The following is a 24,045-nucleotide window of genomic DNA, read 5'->3' on the forward strand; positions in this document are numbered from 1 at the left end:
AACGACCATTTTAGAAACTGCACATTCTGCGCTTTCCTTAAATAACAGAATTATAAAATCGAAAGGAAGTCACGTGAAAGATGCTCAGACTTAAGTTACAGCACACACATAAGATTCTGTTATCGATCATAGATTCTAGGTCACTACAGAAGCAGCTTCATTAACCGAGCTTCTGCCTTTTTACAAATTACTCTAAAAACCCACGGTAAAAACAGCCCCTTTATGACCATGTCCTTCAGGTAAAAACCATCCCACCGAGGTTTCCTGAAGTTAAGATGTGTGGGCATTTTCTATGTGTAGGCATATACACAGATACTGCTCCGCTTGAGGTGCCGAGTCGACTCTGCCCTGTCCATTACATATTACCATACACTCGCCCTTCATAGCACGTACCACATCAATTAAAGACGGCAGAATAATTTCACCACCTTTTACTTTCCTTGCTCAATCTTTACTGTGTCAAAGGTGCCAAGAGGGTAAAAATATAGGCTTAACTGTAACATTTTTTTAAAAAAGGTGGGTTCCCACAGTATTGAGACGATTAAGTAAAAGTGAGTGGCAAACGTTTTTAAATTTAGAAATTTATTCTGTTTAATCCACAAGCTTTATATAGCTTTAGTTTAAAAAAAAAAAAAAACAAAAAAACAAAACAAAAACAGTGAAAACAAGACACTATTTCAAAGTCTGGGCCCTTCCAGCCTTCCAAATATGAGAGAGCTCTGAAAGTTGTATATACCAGTTGGAAGAACAAGACAAAATTATGAATGGAGCCGTGACATTTCATAAAACAAACTTTTATGTAACTGAAGGATCCTTCCTGGGACTAGTTAATTGCCTTTACAAAAAAAACACAACAGAATAGAATGAAATTCCAGTGTTCCAAATCAACTTGTTACACATCCATATAAACCCACAGTGTCCTGGCAAACAACATGCTTTCATTTTCCGTCTCATCCTAGAGCTCGAATCTGGATTCATTTCAGCAGAGACTCCACAGGCAACAGGAAAGATTGTGGCATCAAAATGTTCATTTATACTTTTGTGGTAGTTCAACAGTGGTCTTATTTCTGGGCTAGCTTGCAAACCATACGAGGTTGAAAGCATCATAACTTAAATGGGTGCTAAGACTCAAATGAGAAAAAATAAAGGGGAAAAAAAAAAAACAAAAACGAAAAGAAAGGAAAACCTCTGGGAATAGCCAAGGCCTTTAAAGAAACCATAAGAATGCCAACAATATTGAAACCCCCTTTTTTAAAAAGGGGATTTTTTTTGGCTTAAAATATTTCACTCTAAATGAAATTTATGTCAGCTGTCAATGAAAGAATGTCACTAATACACTGTGGACACCTTTTGCAATGTAAATCCATGCCCTTTTTTTTTTTACATGGTGAACTTCAACCTAGCAATTATTACAACAAATGTTATAGTCTAAAGCTCAAACACATTTTAGCAATTTTGAAATTGAATTGCGTACAAACCAAATAAAATGTACATCGTAACACACATTCCCACCTAAGACTGTGGGGACACTTGAGCCTTCCGCATCGACCTCAGCGCCTTTTCACGCAGGTGCTTTTCTAAGTCATCGAGGTTGTCTTCGGGCTCGCTTTCGGTCTCCTAAAACCAGAGGAGTCACACTGGTGAGTCTTGAGAAACTGGCGAAAAGGTGTGGGGTGCAGGGCAGAGCCACATCGTGGCAGCAGCTGCACAACTCTATGAATACACTAAAAACCCCCGAATCATATAGTTTCTTTTTTTTTTTTTTTTTTAAGTTTTATTTTTGGGGCGCCGGGGTGGGTCAGTCGGTTGAGCATCCAACTTCTGCTCGGGTCATGGTCTCGTGGTGAGTTCAAGCCCCGCCTCGGGTTTGCTGCTGTTGGCACGGAACCCACTTCGCATCCTCTCTTCCCCCTTCTCTGTCCCTCCCCTGCTCGCGCTCTCCCTCTCAAAACTAAACTAAAAAAATGTTAAAAGCTTTATTTTTAAGTAATCTCCACCCACAACATGGGGGTCAAACTCATGACCCTCAAGATCAAGAGTTGCATACTCTACCAACTAAGCCAACCAGGTGCTTCTGAATCACGCACTGTCAATGGGTAGATGGCATGTTAATTATACCTTAAAGTTATTTTTTAAATACACATTAAGCTTTTGGTAGCCATTCTACTCTTTTCCTTAGTCTTGGCAAATTCCTGTTCTTGGTAGATCATCAAGGAATAGACCAGAAGACAGCTAACAGCCGAGGAGTCAATTACTGTAAAAAATTACTTAGGACGCCTGGGTGGCTCAGTCAGTTAAGCATCTGACTTCGGCTCAGGTCGTGATCTCACGGTTCGTGAGCTTGAGCCCCACTTCTCTCTCTGTCCCTCGCCCACTTGTGCCCTCTCTCAAAATCAAATATCTGGCCATCCGTATAAACGGCAAGACAGCATCCATACACACCTTCTTAGGCTCGGGCTCCGCTTCTGGTTCCTCCTGTGCTGATGTGGTTGTGGGAGCAGCAATGGCTGCAGGGGTTACAGCAGCCGCAGCGGCTGCAGCCACGGCCTTTTCCTTCTTGTGTTTTTTGTGCTTCTTGTGCTTCTTATCCTTTTTGTGTTTCTTGTCCTTCTTTTTCTTCTTTTTCTTTCCACCTCCTTCGGGGTCTGAGTTCTAAAAATCCAGAAAAGTAACAAAAATAAAATCAACCTAAAATTTTGGCCAACTTAACATTTTATTCCTTCAAGATAATAACTAAATGGACAAATCTCAGGATTTCTTAAGGCCTCGGGGAGTGGAAAAGCCCAAGGCCAATTCCTACCAAGAAAACGATTTCTGGAGAGGAGAACCACAATGAAAGCAAAGATGCTCTTCGTGGATTTTAAGAGTCAGAATGGACCCCGAAGGAACGGATTCTTTATGATTTTCCCCAGCTAACTTCACATTACACCAGGTCTCCAAGCCACAAGCTGCAAGTCAGGGCTCCAGGATCCGGGGGCCACCTCCACATGTAAGGAAAAACAGCACGTGCAAAGGAAAAGATGTCTCTGAACTCAACTGGGTCTGAGGTGAATTCTGGCTCCCGAACCTGTTAATCATCTGACCTCAGACAAATCCCCTTTTTCTGAGCCCCTTTTGTCAACCTAAAATTGGTTCAGCAATCCCTGATAAAGCTGTTAGAAGAATCAAATGGGTATATCTGTAAACCATCCACAATAAGAGCCCAAAAGGTAGCAGGATTTGAAGAAATACAGCTATTATTCTAAACATATGCTTGTATGAATGCCAGGTCTCTAGCCACCGTATGACTTCTCTTATCTCTAGAATGGAGGTAGCGTGCTTGTCAATGCATACGGTTGACCCTTGAACAATGTGGGGGATAAGAGGTAAATCCCCCACATAGTTTTGAAAATCTGCACATAACTTTGGACTCCCCGTCCCCAAACTTAACTACTAACAGCCTATGTAGACCAGACGCCTTACTGGTAAGTTGATTGACACGTATTTTGTATATTAAACATATACCGTATTCTTACAATATAGTGAACTAGAGAAAAATAAATGTTATTAAGAAAAGCCTAAGGAAGAGGAAACACATGCACAGTGCTGTTCTGTACTGATCAAAAAGACTCCACAGAGAAGTGGCCCTGCCCCACGTTGCTCAAGGGTCAGCTGTTTCCCACTTCAGCCAGTAATTCACAGGCTTTAAGACTCATTTTTTGTTAAAGAAGTAAATGTATTTCCTATTGAAGAAAAAAGAAGAGCACTACACGTAAAGAAAAATTAAGATCACTCATCGTTTCTCTTTCTAACATATAACCACTGTTAACATTAGAATTTTTTCCTTTATGACAAAGGAGCCATACTAATACACACGATCTAATTTTGAAAGTTTTACTGATTCTGTGATCTTAAGAGTCCACAAATGTGTCGAACAGCAGAAACACAGTCCAATTTTAACCACCAAGATTACACAATTTAACAGTATTAGACATAATGTCAATCAGTGGGTGGCTAGAATATTAAGCGTGGACTATGATGCAACCACCACCACTTAATCTGTGCTTCCTTGAAGTCCATCGGAACTAAAGAAAATGCTGCTGCTCTGAGCCACAAAAAACAAAAAAAACCTGTCTTTGCTTCCAAGTGACCACATAAAATTATAAAGATACAACAGGGCAGACACATACCCTTGCCGGAGATGGGCTTGGTGTTGGGCTTTTAGCCTTTTTGACCGGTACCGCTGGTGACCAGTTGGTAGAGGGTGACTGAGACTGGACAGGAGACTGAGGTGCTGGGGGTTTTTTAACTGCCGGCTCAGGAGATCCTGAGACAGATCGGGAGGATGAAACCCTCCTTACAGACTGAGGGCTTGGTGAGGCAGCCCTAGAAATAGAGGGGAAGAACAAAACATTTAATATCCAAGAACAAAGGTCTTTCCCAAGAGAAAATAACCCACTTCCATTATATAACCAAGTCACACACTTTTAAATATTTTAGAGTACTTAGTTTGCTAGCTGATTCTACTAACACATATCATCTAAGTCTCCTGGAGAGTAGTTTAAGTCCCATAATCCTCTATCCATTGTTAATACTTCCTATATGAAATTAAGAATGCCCAATTCCTTGTAATCAAGACTGCTTTTATCAGTCATACACAGACGTGTAAGAAATGTTCTATGCATTACTTCAGAGTTCAGTTTTGGAAACACACATCCCTCAATAAACCAGACAACCCCTAAGAACCCAGTAAAATCCTATGGCATTTAGTGTGTGCCAAAAGGAACTATCCTGAAAACAGAAAATGAATCTGCAAATAGTACCTTTAACCTGCCTCACAAGCCTGTATTCCCACCAGCTTATTTTCTGTAATTTCTCAGTAAAGGGAAAAAAGGCTTCCAAACATAAAAGGCTATGCAAATCAGTGTTCCCAACCAAAAAAGCATAAAATATTTTTACTTCTTTGTCTTTTTGGGTTCCGGAGTCCTGGAGACTCTCCTAATGGGCCTAGTACTTGGAGATGGGGACTGCCTTCTTTGGGGTGACGATGATGCTCCTCTTCGAACAGGTGGAGGACTTGAGGAGGTCTGAGGAGCTCGAGGCCGTGGTGAGGGCGAATGCCGTTTGTTTGGTTGTGGCGACCGGGGCTCCCGGGTAGATCGGCTCGGGGAAGACCCTTTCCTATGCTTTGATGATAACGAAGGCGAACGTCTCTTGGTGACCGGGGAGCTTCTCTGTTTGGGAGGTGGAGAATGGGAGACCCGGCGCTTTGGTGGTGGAGATGGCGATGCCCTACGTTTAGGAGGGGGAGGTGGAGAAGCCGTTCTTCTCTTTGGAGGCGGAGAAGGAGAGTATCTCCTCTGTATTGGAGGAGAGTATCTTCTTGGGGAAGGTGAGCGGCGCCGGGGGGGGAGGAGAAGGAGTCCTAGGAAAAACACACCATTAAGTCGGAAGGTCCAGCAGAATAAGGCAACAGAATGCACAGAAAACTAACCAGCAGTTATGGCGCCACTGTAGTTAGCGCCAGGCAGAAAGTGTTTCCAATTAAAAATTGGAATTAAAAATTAATTAATTTAAAAAATATTTAATTGGAAACGCTATGCCTTTATCCTCATTTAAAGGAAAAGAAATCACTTAGTGGGTTTATCCTAGATGACTATAAAAGAGGACATTCTGCTTAATGGAGAAATCTGAAGTTTTTGGAATTAAAGTTTATTATGTCATTTAACGTAATCCATATGGAATCTGAATGTTTTTTTGAGAAGAGAATCTTGCATAAACTGAACATCCTTATCATCATGCAATAGCTAGCCAACTACATTAGCAGGACTCTACTATGGGCAACTTAGGATATCTGTACTTTATTTATTTTATTTTATTTTTTAGTGTTTACTTATTTTTAAGAGAGAGAGAGAGCGAGCGCACGCACGCGGGGGAGGGGCAGAGGGCAGAGACACACAATCCGAAGCAGGCTCCAGGCTCTGAGCTGTCAGCACAGAGCCCAACGCGGGGCTTGAACTCATGAGCTGTGAGAACATGACCTGAGCCAAAGTCAGCCGCCCAACCGACTGAGCCACCTAGGAGCCCCAGGAAATCTGTACTTTAAAGAGCTCTTCTATGTGGTGCTCTCTTGAGCTGGCATTTAGACTTAGTATTAATAACAAGAGTTCACTTGCACAAGTTTTAAAAGATATCTCTACACCCACCCCACCCTGCCAAGGACAGACTTGCATTTTATGTCTCAAAAACCACTTTTCACTGTAAGTCTACCTACTAGAACAATGCATCGCTGAGGAAGTCCAAGCTGGACTTCCTCTTAATGCTTATTTCCTACATAGTCCTCACACGCCGCTTTAAAAATTAGACCTGAATAGAACATTCAGTTCCAACTGCTTAATTTGCTCCTGAAATGTTCAGACCTTGAGCTAAAAATATCTTCAGCTTTACAATAGACCACTTTTCGTTCAACGTGGTAATGGGCACCTCCATTTCCTCACCTGAAAAATGGGAACAATACCACCTAGCAAGCAAGTTCACCTCAAGGACTAGAGATGAAGTATATAAAACACCTACAGCACTTTACCTGGCATATAACGGGCACTCATATTGCTTGGTAACGTATTTGAGTAATATCATTACACATCTTTTCCCCCCTTTATTTTGAAATCATTTCGATTTACGGAAGAGTTACAAAAATAATGGAGAGTTGCCACTTAACCGCTCACGTAACCACAAAAAAATTATCCAAATTATGAAATTAATCCTAGCACTGACTTGGTATTAACTAAAATACAACTCCACAGTTTCCCACTAATGCCTCTTTTCTGTTCCAGGTTCTAAAAATCAGAATTCTACATTATATTTAGTTATCATGCGTCCTTAGTTTCTGCCAATACATAACTATTCCTGTCTTACGTGACTGGTGTTTTTAAAGAGTACTAGTCAGTTACCTTGTAGAATATCCTTCAATTGGGTTTGTCTGATATATCCTAATAAATTTGACTGAGGTTCTGTAGAATTGGTAAGGCTGCTACAGAGGTATCTGGGAATTATATAATACCGCTATGTGTTACCGCTAACTTTGAATCCTTACTTAAGGAGGTATCTGACAGAATTCCAAACTGTAAACTTAGTATTTTTCCCTTTATAATCACTAAATAGAGTGACTTCACCTTTTAATTTAACATCTTTGTTGACATGTGATTCACACACCTTAAAATAGAACCATTTTAGGGGCGCCTGGGTGGCTCAGTCAGGTAAGCATCTGACTTTAGCTCAGGTCATGATGTCATGGCTCATTTGAGCCCTGCGTCAGGCTCTGTGCTGACAGCTCGGAGCCTGGAGCCTGCTTCCGATTCTGTGTCTCCCTCTCTCTGCCCCTCCCCTGCTTGTAGTCTGTCTCTCTTTCTCAAAAATAAACATTAAAAAAAAAAAAAAAAAAAGTTAAGTTGTTCCAATCAGCTACAACTAGCAAATCCGATAAAATACCTTCGTCGAGGTGGTGGTGTGGGAGACCTGCGCCTTCGAGGAGGAGGGGCAGGAGAAGGAGAACGGCGCCTTCTGGTGGGTGGCGGGGAGGGGGTCCTCCTCCGTCTACCACTAAAAAAAAAAAAAAAAAAAAAAAAAAATTACAAGTTATTTGGAGTCAGCATTTACAATTAAGTGATCCAGATGATATAGTTTTAATCATTGTTAACCAAAAGTGCAGTCAACTGTTCCTCTATCCCTCAGAGCAATGTTTTTCATACTAAACAGGATCATTAGCAAGGCTCTGTCTGAGACCCAGCATTTTAGAAAATCATCATTTTACTTGTTAACGGTAAATTTTGTTTTGTAAAATTTTTGTTTCAGTATATACATATGCAGAGTCTGGGTCATGATATAGAAATTCTCAACATGACACAGGGTAAAAAAAAAGTTCGAAAACACTGGCTGAAAGCATTGGAATGCACCTCAGTTACCTAGGAGACTAATCTGAGTCTGTGCTCACCAGGCCCAGACTACGTATGGTCTAGCCAGTATGTGCTAAAAAGGCTCTCTAGGTGATTGTTTCCTTATCAGAAACAGAACAACTGCTTTAAAACCCAGAAAAGTTCAATGTTCTAACTCAGAAATTTTAAATTTGGGGACTTATGGCCCCAGATTTATATGTCACTGTTCCAAGTTCTCGATTTTTAAAAATGTATTTCCACTATTCAAGAGTTGGCTTACTATTAACTAAAAACACTATCTCAAAAACAAAGGATTAAAAATTGAGCACTAAAGCTATCACTGGGAGCAGTGTGGTTGAAACACAATCTTAGGAACCTTAATTCTGAGCTGTTACACACTTAACAAACACAAATGCACACATGAAAAATAAAATTGTATCAACTGGACTAACTCATAGCAATCTCCCCAGATTTATATTAAAATATACACCAAGCCAGTTTGCCATAATCACATAATGTAGTTTTCAACTTCTTGCCCAGCATAGGACTGAGGTTTCCTGTGAATCTGGAAATATTTTCTACAGTTTACTAGTCTTGATCTCCCTTTAAAACTAAAGAGTGCTCTGTTACTAACAGAACAGAAAAAATTCTGAAATTCATTTAAATTTTATTTTCACAATTTAATTTTCAATTTCAATTTGTTTATGCCTCGTGGGGACTAAGACTTCACTTGGAACAGATTTATAATAATAAACTACAAAAGGCAATCTATCTAGACAGAAAAGCTTTGGATGAATGAAATGAAATGAACTACTAATTATACGAAAATACAGTAAAGGAGAAACCACTTTACTAGCGGGGTTAACCTGAGAATTACAGGACCTGGGGAGACAAGATGACCACAGTACTGATTCAACAGGTAAGCAAGATTTCAAATAGGAGAAGACATTTGGGTTTTAACTTAAAAAGAAGAAAGAAAAGTTTACAGGTACAAACTTAGAAAATGAAGTGATATAAAGAACTCCCAGTGTTATCAGTAAATATAATAACCTAAGAGGCTATTACTGTTGATTATGTGACTTCTCTTTAAATCTAACCAGGAACTCTCATTAAAAAATTGGGACTCAGATTAGAATCTATTATGATACACGAATGGCCTGAGATACTTATTTTGTGCCTCATGTTCACTTGTAAAATGAAAGGCTCAGAGGAACCAAAAGGTCCCTTCCAGTGAGGACCTTCAATGTCCTGTTTCTATGTAGGAAAATACCCAAAAAGAACAAATAACACCATAACCAAACTAGCATAACTTAAGGAATGCCAGAAAAATCTAATAATCGCTTAAGACTGGAGTCTTGACACCACACGGCTCTATGATCCGAAGGCTACAGAGTTCTACCTGAGCTGGTAAGGCACACATTTTAAGAGTTAAAACAAAAAGCTGATTTCTTTGAGATCAATCTATTTCAATTTTTCCGTATATGCTAAAAAAAAAAAAAAAGAAAAAAGAAAGAAAATGACATAAATGCCAGGTTTAATATATTTCCAAGATTTGGTCAAGCTTGTTCACTGTATTATTCGAAATTCTGAATCCTTAATAGATTTCATCCACTTAATCTAACAACAGAAAGCTAAGCGTTTTCTAGTGTTACTCTGAATGACGCCAAGCTAAGCTTTCAACTGCATGCAGAAATTGAGTAGGAAAGTGTGCCCTCAAATTGCGTGAGAACCGGTTTCAGTAAGTCTCAGTATGTGATGTCACTAACCCTCAAGTATGCAGGAAGACAGGTTTTATCAGAAGGGGCCAGCATGCTCTCAGAACAACCTCACTTCACTAGCCATGCTGGTAATGAAGACAAGAAATAGAGATGTGATGCCAACCTTTTAACACTAGGATCAATGTACCTCGTTATCCTTTAAGTTGAGGAGTGTTCGATCCCAGAGACACGTGTTTCAAACATGGAAAATGTTACTTTGTCAAAATTTAAACTTAACATAGGAAATAATAAAAAAAAAAAACCAGGCTGTATGTCCCCTCTTAAAAATACAGTAACTACTGAGATGCCTGGCTGGCTCAGTCAGTGGAGCGTGTGACTCTTGATCAAGGGGTTGTGATCAAGCCCCGTGTTGAGTGTAGAGATTACTTAAAAAAATAAAATCTTAAAAATAAACAGAATAAATACTGAAGCATGATTCCAAAGAATTCTTCCTCCATCTTTAAATCCTGGACACCTGATAGCCAATTTCTAACATCACTAAAACTCGAGGCCTTTTTAAAGAGGAAAACCAAAACACCCTGGAGCAGGATAATGAACATCAGTGTTGCGGAGAAATTGCTTTCCAATATAGAAAGTAGTTCCCGAACAGGTGGAAAAAAGAAATCTTACCACTAACCTGACTTTGTAAAGCAACTTTTTAGCTGCTGTACTAGACTTTTCACAGAAGTCAGAGGTAATTATGGCTGGAAACAGAATACCTTAGCATCTAAGTTTATCTTTCTCTTAAAGGTTTTTTATTTTTTATTGTCAAGTATTCTGCAGCACAAATACACTAGTTTGTTCCATCGCAAACATTGCTGACTAGTTCCAAAGAATCTTTCCAAGAGAACTCTTACTAATTGAGACTACCTAAAACAAAACAGTTTCAAAAAGTGAGCCATAAAGAGGACAATGTGATCATTTCAGGAAAGATACTCAGAAATTCAGTGGCAGCTAAGACCCCCCCCCTTCCCCCCAAGCAGAAGACCAGTGAAGACAGTATAATGGTATAATGCCAATAGCACAGGTCGAAGATCTGGCTTTGTCACTTTACTTACTACCCTAACAAACTCATTTTACCACTTCTAGGCCTGTTTTCTTTTTCTCACCTAATGGGATAAGCTACAATTAGAGATTTCTATTTCTATTTATTAAGCTCTAAAAGGTTACGTTTTACAATCCCACAGATACCTGATCAAAAAGGTTCAATAAAAATATGCAACCTACTTTCCTACTGTGGGAAACACTCAACAGAGCCAGAGCCTCACTTTCATCTTTAGTCTTTCTAATCTTTCCCAAATTTTTCTTGTCTACCCTAAAGTCATCACAAAGTCCCTCCCCACTAAATCTAAGGAGCTATTATTATTATCCTATCTCTTGGAAAATATCCAAGTACTGTAACTGCACAAAAATCTAAGCTCAAATGGTACTCTAAAATGAACACTGTGTGTAAGTCTATCATTCATTTGACATGTAAAGAAATATACTTTTAATAAACTTAAACATCTGAGGAACTTCTCCACAACCATACCCACTGTATACCTAGGAATGGCATCAGGTTACCTAAACAGCAAATTAAGTCACTAAAACTTTGACATGTAACCCTAATTTACAAAGTAGCGTCTAACCAACCTTTTAGTCATTGGCGATTGCCATCGCTTTCCCATTTGCATCCTGAGAGCAGTGGAGAAAAACAAAGGTCAAGAATTCCATTCACCAAATTATTTACTTCAATGGAGTTAAGTATCACTAATGAAGATTCATTTTTTTTTTTTTACATGTTCAAAGATATTCAGAAGTTAATGTTATGATTTAACTGATCTAGTCATGCAGACATATGACATGGTGGTACAAAACTTAACATCTCATTACTAGTAGTAACCACCAAATAAAGCAAAGAAAAATTCCAAAACCTCCCAAATCTGACCACCTCCTTCTAGGAGCCCTTGAAATGAAGGAATTAACCAATTTCTAAAATAAACCTGTAGCCCATCCCATAAGTTACAAAGTTTCATCACAACTACACAGAACACCAGTGAAGACTACTGAAGAAAAGACATTACCGAGGGGAAGTCTCTTTCTGGCGCTTTCGAGGTGATGGAGAGGCACTCCGGGAAGGGGAATGTCTCCGCCGCCTGCCTACCTCACCATTCTTCACATGGGACCTTTTGGGTCGCTCATCTTCTGAGGAAGAAGAGGAGCCAGAATCTATAATTACACAATAAAGAAAAAATCACATTACACCTATGCTTAAGAGTCTGCCCACATTTTCTGAATCTAAGTAGACAGGAATGTCCAAATTAGCAAGTTAAGTCCCTAATGTGGCGAGCACGTATATAAGCCATCAGTTCTAAACAAAGGTGACTATCAATATATGGTCAATGACTTGAAAGCCAAGTATAAACATATATTATTATACAGTTATATAAATCATTCCCATAGCACACTCCAACAAGACATAAGCGTCCCTTAAGAATCTAGTGATCTGCCAAATAACTAAGCTTAAAAAGCATTTCAAGTGGGGCACCTGGGTGGCTCAGTCAGTTGAGCATCTGATTCTTGATTTCGGCTCAGGTCATGATCTCATGGTTTGTGGGTTCGGGTTCAAGTCCTGCCATCGGGGATCTCTCTGCTTGGGATTCTCTCTCTCCCTCTCTCTCTGCCCCTTCCCCACTCATGTGCTCTCTCAAAATTGACAAACATTAAAAAAAGCACTTCAAGCAATTACTTGATTCTTTTACTTTAAGCACTTATTTTTAATTTTTAATGTTTATTCATTTTTGAGAGAGAGAGACATAGTGTGAGTGGGGGAGGGGCAGAGAGAGAGGGAGACACAGAATCTGAAACAGGCTCCGGGCTCTGAGTTGTCAGCACAGAACCTGACGCGGGGCTCGAACCCATGAACTGTGAGATCATGACCTGAGCTGATGTCGGCAGCTTAACCGACTGAGCCACCCAGGTGCCCTGAGCACTTATTAAAAAAAAAAAAAAAAAAAAAATTTTTTTAAGGCACTTTTAAAGCTACTGAAAGTCATCTTAGGGTCTGAAGAACTTATTTCCACATCCCTAGCACTTATCATACAAACAAACAAACAAACAAAAAAAATGTATGTAACAAGCCTTTCCTTACAGGCCTGGTAGCAAACGTCCAGGACTGCAAAGAGAAAAACTTCCAACTGTTTGCACAGGGTTTCCTGAACTTAAAATAACAATTATTCCCAAATATCAAAACTTACATTTAAAGTAAAGTCCCAAGCACCAAAAAACACCCAAGGCCTACATGCATTTTAAAACCTTTCTATGATTAACTTCATGTTAAAAGAACTGCAAAAGCTCTATGGCTTTTAACAGACCCAATGCCGCTGTGGGGTGTTTTTGTCTCTATCTTATAATTGAAAAGCAAAAATAGCACATCTAGACTTGGTCACAAAGACCCACTGAGCTAATATAATTTTTATTAATTAAATAATATTATTTACTCAATTATTTACAAAATACACACACACAGAAAAACCCAGAAACAACCTAAATGTCTAAGTAGGTGACTGACTCAATAAATCATAGTATGTTATTACAATAAAAAAAGTTTTGGTGATTTAAAAAATTAGATCTAAGAACAGGGAAAAATATCTCTATTAAGTTAAAAAGGGAGACAACATAATCTGAAGTTTGAGCTTACGTAATTTTTTTGTTGTTTTGCTTTTTGCCTATTTTTTTAAATGTTTATTTATTTTTGAAGAGAGACAGAGTGTGAGTGGGGGAGGGGCAGAGAGAGAGAGGGAGATGCAGAATCCTAAGCAGGCTCTGGGCTCTGACCTGTCAGCCCAGAGCTGATGTGGGGCTTGAACCCACAAACTGTGAGATCATGACCCGAGCTGAAGTTGGGTCGCTTAACCGATTGAGCCACCCAGGTGCCCGTTTTTTGCCAATTTAAACCACAGATCCGCATACGTGGCGCAGAAAATTTCTGAACAAAGACTTTAGGGAGGGGAACCTGGGTGGCTCAGTCAGTTGAGCGTCTGACTCTTAATTTCAGCTCAGGTCGTGATCTCGAGGTTCATGGGTTCGAGCCCTGCCTCACCCTCTGTGCTGACAACGTAGAGCCTACTTTGGATCTTCTGTTGCCCCTCTCTCTGCCCCATTTACGCATGCAGGCGTACTCTCTCTCTCAAAAATAAACAAACATTAAAAAAGAAAAAAAGCTTTAAGGAGTAACACTCACTAGAGATTGGGAAAAGAAATCCACTTTTCCTGGGCACCTGGGTGGCTCAGTTGGTCAAGCATCTGACTTCAGCTCAGGTCATGATCTTACAGTTTGTGGATATGAGCCCCACACTGGGCTCTGTGCTGACAGCTTAAAGCCTGAAGCCTGCTTTGAATTCTGTGTCTCCCTCTCTCTCTGCCCCTTCCTTGCTCATGCTCTGTCTCTCTCAAAAATAAATAAAAATGTTTAAAAACATTAAAAAAAAAATCTACTTTCCCAAATTTTATACCTCTGTTTTTACTTTTGTACTATAAAGGTCTACTATGTTCATAACAACTTAAAAGAAAATTAAACTTTAAGACTGAAAACTAAAAACCAAAAACTAATACTTCCTCCCCTTAAAGAGATCTCCATGTAAGCACATATTTTTCCTAAGTACACTCACTACACTAATGGATATTTCTATTTTAAGTAGTTTTCATCAGGAAATACAGGTAGAAAACAGATGAATCCATGTCCATACCAGATGAAGACTGCTGGTTCTGTCGTCTGTACTGACGTCTCTGCTGCACAGAATCTGCTGCAGCCATTTTGCCACCTTTATCTTCTTCTGAAAGATGGATGCATTTAGAAAAGTGTTTCTTTAGTTACACATACAGAACACGTAACATACTTGAAATGGAAAATGGTCTCTTCAACTTTTATCCGATTGGGTCAAGCAATACAACCACACACACACACACACACACACACACACACACACACACACATTTTTTAACAACAACAACAAAAAGCTTAAAATCCCAATTTAAAATGCTGACTTTAGGGGTGCCTGGGTGGTTGAACATCCAACTTTGGCTCAGGTCATGATCTCATGGCCTGTGGGTTCGAGCCTGTCTGGCTTTGTGCTGACAGCTCAGAGCCTGGAGACTGCTTCGAATTCTGTGTCTCCCCGTCTCTGTCCCTCCCCCACTCACACTCTCTGTCTCTCTCTCTCTCTCTCAAAAATAAACATTAAAAATACAAACAAGTAAGTAAAAATAAATAAAAAGCTGACTTTAGACTATGTTCACTAAATATAATAAAAATAAACTTATTTACTATAGGTCAAGTTAAGCACTAAGAACTTTATAAGCATTATTTCAGTTAATTGTCAAAAGCCTAAAGGATGGTACTGTTACCTGCATTTCAGATTTAAGAAATGAGACTCAAATAAATTAAGTAATTAAACAAAAAAAGTAGTTAAGTAGTGGGGCACCTGGGTGGCTCTGTGGGTTAAGCCTCCGACTTTGGTTCAGGTCATGATCTCACGGTTTGTGAGTTCAAGCCCCACGTCAGGCTCTGTGCTGACAGCTCAGAGCCTGGAGCCTGCTTCGGACTGTGTCTCCTCTCTCTGCCCCTCCCCAACTTGTGCTCTTTCTCTCTCTATCTCTCAAAAAATAAAATAAATGTAAAAAAAAAAAAAAATTAAAAAAAAAAAGTAGTTAAGTAGTGAAGCTGGGGATTCAACCCAGGTTGGTCTGACTTCAGAACCATAGCTCTTAACCACTAAGTCATATTCTATAATTAATCTTTAACCAGAGGGGCTGACCAAATGTGCAAAAAATATAATTCGGCTTAAACAAAAAAACACACGAAAACTTACCCGATTCAGATAACTCTACTTTTCTAGGCTTAGGTGCTGGTGAAGGGGACTCTCTTTTCTCAGTACCTTTGTGTTTTGTCACTAAAAACAATGAGAAAAAAAACCACCTTACATATGAGGAATAGCAAAACAACAAAAAACAAAGCTACCTCACAAGACACTGTCTTAATGGCAGAAAGACTATTCTTATAAAGAATTTATTGCTAATTACATAATTCCACGAGACCTTGTCATTATCTCAACATTACCTGAAGGGAAGCAAGCATTTTTAGACGTTTGGTGAAAAGCTTAAAAGGTTCCATAATGATTTTTGAATCTTAAGATTCTCCCAAGAGAAATGCCAGTTAAGAGAAATCAGGAGTTGCTGTTTCGCAGCAACAAAAGCTCTGCATAGAAGATCTGTGTAACCTTCAACTCAATAAACCTCTGGGTTCCACCCCACAACCTAAATCACATGTGCTCAACTACACAGGCCCCATCAGCACAAGAGCTTTCAAGCATCTGCTATAGGTGGGTTCAGAAAAGTAGTAAAAAATGATACATGGTTAAGAAATAAGATTTGATGAAATCTTCAGAGAAAGAAATTTGTTCCGGAGAAGAGGTAGGAGTTGGCCACCAAGAGACTAAAGACTATGTAGAAATACAACCTTCATAATAGCATGAGGGATTTAAACTACCTATAAAAAAAGTAAGCCCTCACAATAACAAAAATAACTAAACACTATGGCTGAAGGATTCTTGCCAAAGCTTAAAAAGGGGGGAGGGGGCAGGGGCTCTGAAATATACCTAAGGTAGTAAGAGAGCTGTGAGCACCTTATAAGTAACCCAACCTCTCTTTTCCAAGTTGCATGGAAAATTATTATGCAACAATCTTTTGTATGCTTGCTGTATTAGGTAGTTGTTGCTGTTGCTAGTAATACCACCTCCCCCCAACCCCCTGCCCAATTTACAAGAGGAGAAATGTGAGGCTTAAAAAGCAGTAACTTCAACCAGTCACATAGATAATTAAATTAAAGTGAACTAGGATCTGAACCCAAGACTCTATTTCTAGAGCATAGGCTTTAATTTCCACCAATTTATAATTTCCGCCCTATTTATAATATCCATCCACGCCTTCAACTAAAATCAAAAGTATACACAAATATAACCATTAAGCGTACCACAGATGAACCTGAAATATCATTTGAGAGCATCCTGCTAAAAACTAAATTTGAAGACAGATATGATCCCCTAAGGACCCTCATATCTGTTTTGTTTGATTAAAGCAATTACCATGGGATGTTGACCTAGAATGCAAATACATTTCATTTAACACTCTTCTTCAGAATGCTGTAAAGGCTTAGTCTAAGGGGCAGTAACTTAGAGAGCTAGTGATCTAAAACAGAAAGCTCATCTTTGCTAAAGTACTGAAACTGAAGAATTTACCACAATACTTTAAAAATGATCTGCATTTTATTAATTATTCTAACTAGTGTTTTGGACAAACTACTGGATTGGGTAAAAAATGGTTAATATCTAATCAGTTACCATGAAATATAGCAGCAAGGGGTGCTTAGGTGGCTCAGTCAAGGCATCTGACTCTTGATTTCAGTTCATGATCTCATGGTTCGAGGGTTCGAGACCCATGGTCAGGCTCTGTGCTGGCAATGTGGAGCCTGCTTGAGATTCTCTCTCTCCTTCTCTCTCTGCCCCTCCCTGCTCACTCGCTCTCCATCTAAATAAATAAACTTAAAAAAATATTTAAAAAGGGGGTGCCTGGGTGGCTCAGTTGGTTAAGTGTCCCGACTTTGGCTCAGGTCACGATCCTGCCGTTCACAAGTTCGAGCCCCATGTTGGGCTTTGTGATGACAGCTTGGAACCTGGAGCCTGCTCCAAATTCTGTGTCTCTCACTATCTCTGCCCTTCCCCTGCTCGCGCGTGTGTGCATGTGTGCGTGCGTGCTCTCTTGCAAAAATAAACATAAAAAAACTATTAAAAAACACTTTAAAAACCACAGCAGCAAAAGTGCACTCAAAACGTGTATTTTAACAAATTCAAAGACATAAAATACACATGCTTTTAAATAAAACTTTTAAGGACTTGAGGCTATTTTTCTGGTCTGTATTCTCCACTTCAAAGTGTCAGTTAATCTTTAATTCTTGAAAAATTATTAGAGGCATCCAGTTACTTATACCCCCCCCCCCCATGTCTAAGTTACTACCTAAAAGAACTGGGTTCTAAAATGTGTTTAGAAGCTGTCTAAATGTCAGAATGCATTTTCCCCTATGATACACTAAAAATGTGGTTATATCTGCAAGATAGTTGGCAAATGCCAACTGAATAAACACCACTGAACTAGAACATACACATTTTTCCCCCATAGAAATACACATTTGGAGTTTTATCTTGATCCAATCTCTTTAGCTAATGGTTTAAAGTCTATTACCAATATATTCATACCATTAAAATAAGTATCTATTATATATGCCTGCTCTGGCTTAATATGACTGAATCATTGCATTATTAACAATGTTAATGTTTCATCAGAGTTTGTTGATCTAAAGAAGATCTGATAGTTTATTATGTTAATGTTTTATTTTTAGTATTCAAGGGGCAAAATCATTCTAGCATAAAGTCAGAAATCTTCTAAGTCAACTGTAAAACCAGAACTTTAAGTTTACTTCAATAGTCCTATTAATTATTAATCTCCCAGACTTGTCCAAAAGATCACTTGTAAAGTTACTGTTACTAGAACTGGTAAAATAATTTTGTCTGCAGAATACAGTTTATATGGCTAAATGGATCTCATCCTAAAATCACAATAGATATAGAGCCTCTGTAAACAGATTTCGTTAAATATCTCACTGATTTCAACACACTGCTTTATACACTAAGATAATGCCAGTTTAACTAACATGCCACTGATTACAAAATGCTTCCTGAAGACCCTTTCGGATGAGAATGTACAACGTACTCCACAAATTATTCACCTTTAAATTCCCCAAAATACTTTCCCTGCCTCCCTCCCACTCCATTTGCTCAATATTAAAAGTCCCGATTGGTAACTACTACAGTAAAATCTATTATATTTCAATGGTGTCACTGATCTTATAAGGAGTGGAGTGTTGCAAGAAAGGAATTTCTGAAATCATCCTACCAGGTACAGAATCTAAAGTTAAAGTTGCACCTTGCCCTCCATCTCCCCACTCCAGACATCAAAACAAGCTTTTTGAGATAGGAAAGCTGGGCAAAGCATACATTTTTCAACTGGGAACTGAGAACCCAAATTTTAGACCTGGCTGGTTGACTTTGACCAAATCACTTAACCTGAGAACCTGTTTCTTGATGACAATCTCAAAAATCTGTTCTACCTCTGAAATTTCATCACAGGGGACTGGGATCATTTTACCATAAAAAGTTACCTCCAAGTAGTCAGAGCCAAATTCAGCTTAAGGACACGAGGCAGTCTCTGACTCTACTGCCCACAGTGCCTTTCTATGGTTGTGTTTTGTTTGCACATGGAAGACCTGCCCCAGAATCCATAGGAACATAACTAGCTCTTCGTCTTCACCAGGACTCATTTTATTTCTCTCCAACGTGCATATCTACCATGAATTTTTTTTTTTTTTTTTTAAAGTACTGGCCCACTCCCTTGACAAAGTATTAGGACACAAGAGGTTAGTGCCTACGCCCTCTGCAAAAAGTGAACTCTTATCTACTTTAACAAAGACTCGATCCTCCCGTTCAGATACTTTTATTACTCTTTGGCTATATCATACCTTGGTATGTTTTTTGCAAAGGAACAGGTGGGAACTTGTATAATACTTTTTCACTAGAGAGCTTTCTGGCTCCAAAGGAAAGACAAAAAAATATGCAGAAGTACAAATACTTAAACATACTGGACACAGTTGCTAGAAACCACTGAAATTTTCCTATTTGTCATACTTGTCAAAAAGGTACGAACTGAAGGTAATACGGGACATGAGGTTATGAAAATAAGTGATCCTAAGGCCCCCTCCCATACTTAAATTAGGTCTAAACCTGGAAGACTCAAATGTTTTTCTGTTCTTATCCAGGTGTCTGTCTAGGTCTATAGAGCCAAAGCACCAAAACTGACCATAGAATAATTAATTACCCAATTAAGATTCGGAAAATAATCTACACATTACTTGTTACAGGTGACAGCATTACCTGCCAGTCCCCGTCACTCTGCTAGCTTGTCTATACCTCAAAGTCAAAATTTTGCCCATCCCCATTTTCTTTGTTCTAACCTGAAAATTTAGATGTGATCAGAGCGAGCCCAGTATATATTAACCTACGGGCTGCTTCTTAAAAATCAATTACTACAGCAGCTTTTAGGATTTCCCCTGCCCCACTACTCACCCTTCAGGCTATCATCTCAGCCCTCAGCACCAGAGGCCCAATTCAAATAGATCCTACCGCCTTTCTCCATGTGTATTTAACCCAAAGGAACAAACCCCAGTACACCACAACCTTCACTCAGACTAATACGGCATTCTACTTGCCTGGCCAGATCACAGATCATAAATTCCTCAGAAATCAATCTGCAGAATAAAGCAAGGACAACACTCAGAAGAACCCTGCCTGGAGCCTAAATTAAAAAACAAACAGGCTTTTAAGGGGACACCATGTTCTTCCCTAGCGAGCATAATGTGGCCAAGAAAGAACTCAAACAGAATATGGAGTCCTCAAATAAGATATCAAACAAAAAAATCTTCAGGGGAAAAAAATTGACTGGTCTCATAGTAATAAAATGATCCCTTATCACGACAACAGGGACTTTGATAAGCTCCCCCAACTCAGCCCACAGCTGGTAATGAATGTATTTCTCCACCTACTCGATGCCAAAGGCAACTGCTAAAAACAAGTTTACACATAAACTGTTTCAACAGACCCCAAGAACTTAAAGAGGAAAGGGTGAAAAGCAAATTTACAAAGAATATCACATGCAAATATTGGGGCTGGTAATGTATTTCTCCACTTACTCAATGCCAGAGGGCAGCTGCTAAAAACAAGTTTACGCGTAAACTCTGCTTCAACAAACCCCAAGAACTCAAGGGGGAAAGAAAAGGTGAAAAGCAAATTTACCAAGACTATCACCCACAAATATCACCCAGCTCCTTCTTACCGTGAAGGGGGAAGGGGCAGGAGCGACGACTGACTAGGCACTTTGTAGCCAAACAGAGAAAGAACGAGCATACGCTGTTTTTGTGTGTTTGATTTTTACCTTTACCTGAAGTTCTCCCTGGAGAGACAGAAAGCCGACTTTTTCTTGTACGGTTTGACTGCTGGGGTGTTGGGGAACGACGAGTTTTTGGCGGTGGAGTTGCCGGAGGCGATGGCCTATGCCTTCGCCTCGGAGGACTTGCTGAAGGAGATAACCTACGAGTCTTCCGAGGGGGGCTGGATGTCCTCTTAGGAGGCTTCTTTGGCGGTGACCGGGAACGAGACGAAGAAGACGACGAACTACTTCCAGACAAGGACGCTGATGAACGCCTTCTTCTGTGGGATAAAGGATTCACGTTCGTTAACTGCATACTTGTCAAAAACGACCTCGCAGGTATGTACAGTTTACACAACAACAGCTATTTTTATCCAACTTTTGAGTTTATGTAGCTAAGCACATAATTAAGTTTAAAAAAAAACACACGGGAAACAAAACCATGACCTAGGACAGGAAACAGCTAGTTCTGAGACTAAATATGAATAACTTATTCTGATGAATGCTTCTGTTCGAGTTGTCTGTCCAGTCATAAAATATGTCATGTTGAAAGCTATAATACGGTAACTAGCCAGTCTCTTTCTTCCTTAGGAGTGATACCATTGTTTGGAGTTTGCATACAAAATTTGGGTGGCGAAGTAGTTTCCGTTTAAGAGCACAAAGTCAAACGACCTTTAGGCTGCGTTTTTTAAAAAAGATGTGCAGCAGTTAGGAATTCATTTAGCTACATAAACTTAGAAGCAGGGGCCTCTCGAATTCTGCGGCAAAAACTGTGGTAAGTTCTGTTGCAATTATGTGTACCTGCAGAATTCACCTTTGGCAGAAGAATTCCTGAGAACCTGAAAAAAAGAAACCCTACCTTAAGTGTGAGATAAAAGCTGGCTGAAAGGGAATCTTACACAATCTGCAAAATATTTTGACTGCTAAATGGCTCAGTAAGCACAATTAAAACACGCTGTTTGCAAAACTCCAATATAAGAAATAGCTGTTTCCGCTAATCTCGTACTAGAGAGCACCGGCATTAATTTTCTCCTAGAAAAGAATATAACCAATTTTAGAAAAGTGGGATGCCTAATCAACTGACCATTTACATCATCAGTCTCATTTATCAGCAGTAACATCAAGTCTATCATTTTTAGCAGTAGTCATCAAGAGTTCACAACAACCACCTCCTCCCCCCAAATCCTTTCTTTTAAAACAATATGGGACTCTGAAAAACCCGACTACAGAAACAAACAACTGTGGACCTTATCATTTCCCCTTCTTCTCCAAGTGGATTCATTTTCCCGCAAATAACTTAAAGACTCAAACACAAAAAACTTCTGTGCTAACTACGATCTGAAACGCAATCATCATAGCTCTTTCCAAGGAGGTCGAGAAGGCAGAAAACTCTATCGGTGCGCCAAACCTCTACTTTGGGCAGATTCAGCAACAATCTTTTTGTTAAAAGGGATAGACCCAAATGTTCTGCCTTATGCCAATTTTAAAATGACTCTTTAAAAAAGAACATTGGTACTGACAGGGTTAGTTTTCTGACTGATCTCTTCAAAAATGACTAGATGCCAAACTGCTAAAAATGGCTATATCCATGGAATAGGATTATGGGTAATTTTCAACTTATTTGTTTGAAATTTTATAAGCACTCATCTCTGTAATGGGAAAAAAACACTTCAAACAAAAATGTAATGCAAATAGGTTATTCTAATATTGGTGAAAGTAGCTTACTGGCTCTGTAGTTACCTGCTTTTTAGAAGCCAGTGATAATTTAAATCCAAAGAAAGTGGGAGGGCTGCAGATTCCCTCATTGCTAGGAGATCTGGGTGGGGTCTCAAAGGGTAAAAGTTAACGTCAAGTATCAGTAAAATGTGAATTTCTTGTTTCCCACCCCAGCACTGCACTAGCGTGGTTTTTGTGACATAATTAAACCTCAAATGAGAGGCTCTTTAGGCATCACCTCATAACACTCCTGAGCTTTCTTCAGGGGAACACAAATACAAACATGAGCCTAAAACTAACACGTGCTACATTTTCATATACTGACACTTCCAAATAAAAAAAAAAAAAAAAAAAAAAAAGAGGAGGAGAAGGAGGAAAAGAAAATAAAGGAAAAAGTATAAGAAAAAAGAAAACCCTCACCGTCTCACTGGAGATCTACTTCTTCTATGCCTGGGTGGAGGTGGCATTCGTCTTGGTGGAGTTCTTCTTCGAGGAGATGGCCGCCTTCTCGGGCTTGGCCGCCTTCTCGGGGAGTATGATCTGCCATAACAAACAGAATTAGGGCCTGAATAAACAAGAACAAGGAACGAAGTCCCTGAGACAGCTTTCTGAACACCTACATTTTAAAAAACCGACTTCAAAGGATTCGATTTTCCATTTATGTAGAGATTTTTATGGCACAGAGTGTGCACACAAATTTCTACAGCACACAAAAGTGACCTCAAATTCTCTCTGTAGGTCCAAAGAATAACATTTGTACTAATTAAATGCTTTCTACTGCTCTGAAATTATCTACCTAATTCTACTCAGCAGAGGAGCACATAAAACCTAAGATCTATGTCACTCCTACAGCCCTAACTCACCTTGATCGGGATCTATGACGCCGTCTAGGTCGAGTATGAGAAGGAGAGCGAGACCGTGTCCGGGATCTTGATTTGGAACGTGACCGAGATCTTGGTCGGGTCTTCTCCTTCTCCTTTTCTTTTTTGGAATTTTTCTCCGGAGAAGGTTCTTTAGGCTCTGGTACAGGTTCAGGTTTGGGAACTTTCAGGATGTCACTGTAGAAACAAAATGTTGATGCAATATGGTTATTTCTCTTTTTAAGATGGTGCCAAAATCCATGAGGACTTCTCCCTAGCTCCAAAAGATATATACACATCAGTGAAAGCCAAAATGCAACTAACAATTCTAACCACATACATTCTTAAGAGTACAAAGTTGTCCACAATACTGGTGAAAAAAGCAAGTTACGGGATATAAGATATCTGAAACAATACAACCAACCAATAGCAGTGGTCACCTTTGGGGCATTTCACTTTTTAACATTTTTTTGGTGTTTTTATCTTCGAGACACAGAGCTGAGAGCATGAACTGGGGAGGGGCAGACACAGGAAGAAAAGCAGGCTCGGCGATGACAGCACAGAGCCCCAAACGGGGCTCGAACTCACAAACCCTCAAACTGTGAGATCATGACCTGAGCTGAAGTCAGACGCTTAGCCAACTGAGCCACCCAGGTGCCCTTGGGGCATTTTATTTACACTCTCCTACAGAATCTGAATCTGTCAACAAGCTGATCTTATGATTTAAAAAAT

The 24,045-nt window shown here is 39.5% G+C and overlaps 1 protein-coding gene across 1 annotated transcript in view; it reads right to left on the reverse strand.

The window, feature by feature from the left end:
- Window positions 1-563: 563 nt before the first annotated feature.
- Window positions 564-24,045, reverse strand: part of SRRM1 (serine and arginine repetitive matrix 1) — a 31,835-nt gene continuing 8,353 nt past the window's right edge. The window contains 13 exon segments of the mRNA XM_049617784.1: window positions 564-1,617; window positions 2,443-2,652; window positions 4,170-4,365; window positions 4,939-5,390; window positions 5,392-5,404; window positions 7,468-7,578; window positions 11,300-11,341; window positions 11,731-11,875; window positions 14,395-14,481; window positions 15,517-15,597; window positions 20,750-21,018; window positions 22,874-22,993; window positions 23,317-23,511. Coding sequence (XP_049473741.1) covers window positions 1,513-1,617; window positions 2,443-2,652; window positions 4,170-4,365; window positions 4,939-5,390; window positions 5,392-5,404; window positions 7,468-7,578; window positions 11,300-11,341; window positions 11,731-11,875; window positions 14,395-14,481; window positions 15,517-15,597; window positions 20,750-21,018; window positions 22,874-22,993; window positions 23,317-23,511 — 2,026 coding nt within the window. The 3' untranslated portion in view covers window positions 564-1,512.

The sequence above is a fragment of the Panthera uncia genome, assembly GCF_023721935.1.
Source record: "Panthera uncia isolate 11264 chromosome C1 unlocalized genomic scaffold, Puncia_PCG_1.0 HiC_scaffold_4, whole genome shotgun sequence".
NCBI lineage: Eukaryota > Metazoa > Chordata > Mammalia > Carnivora > Felidae > Panthera > Panthera uncia.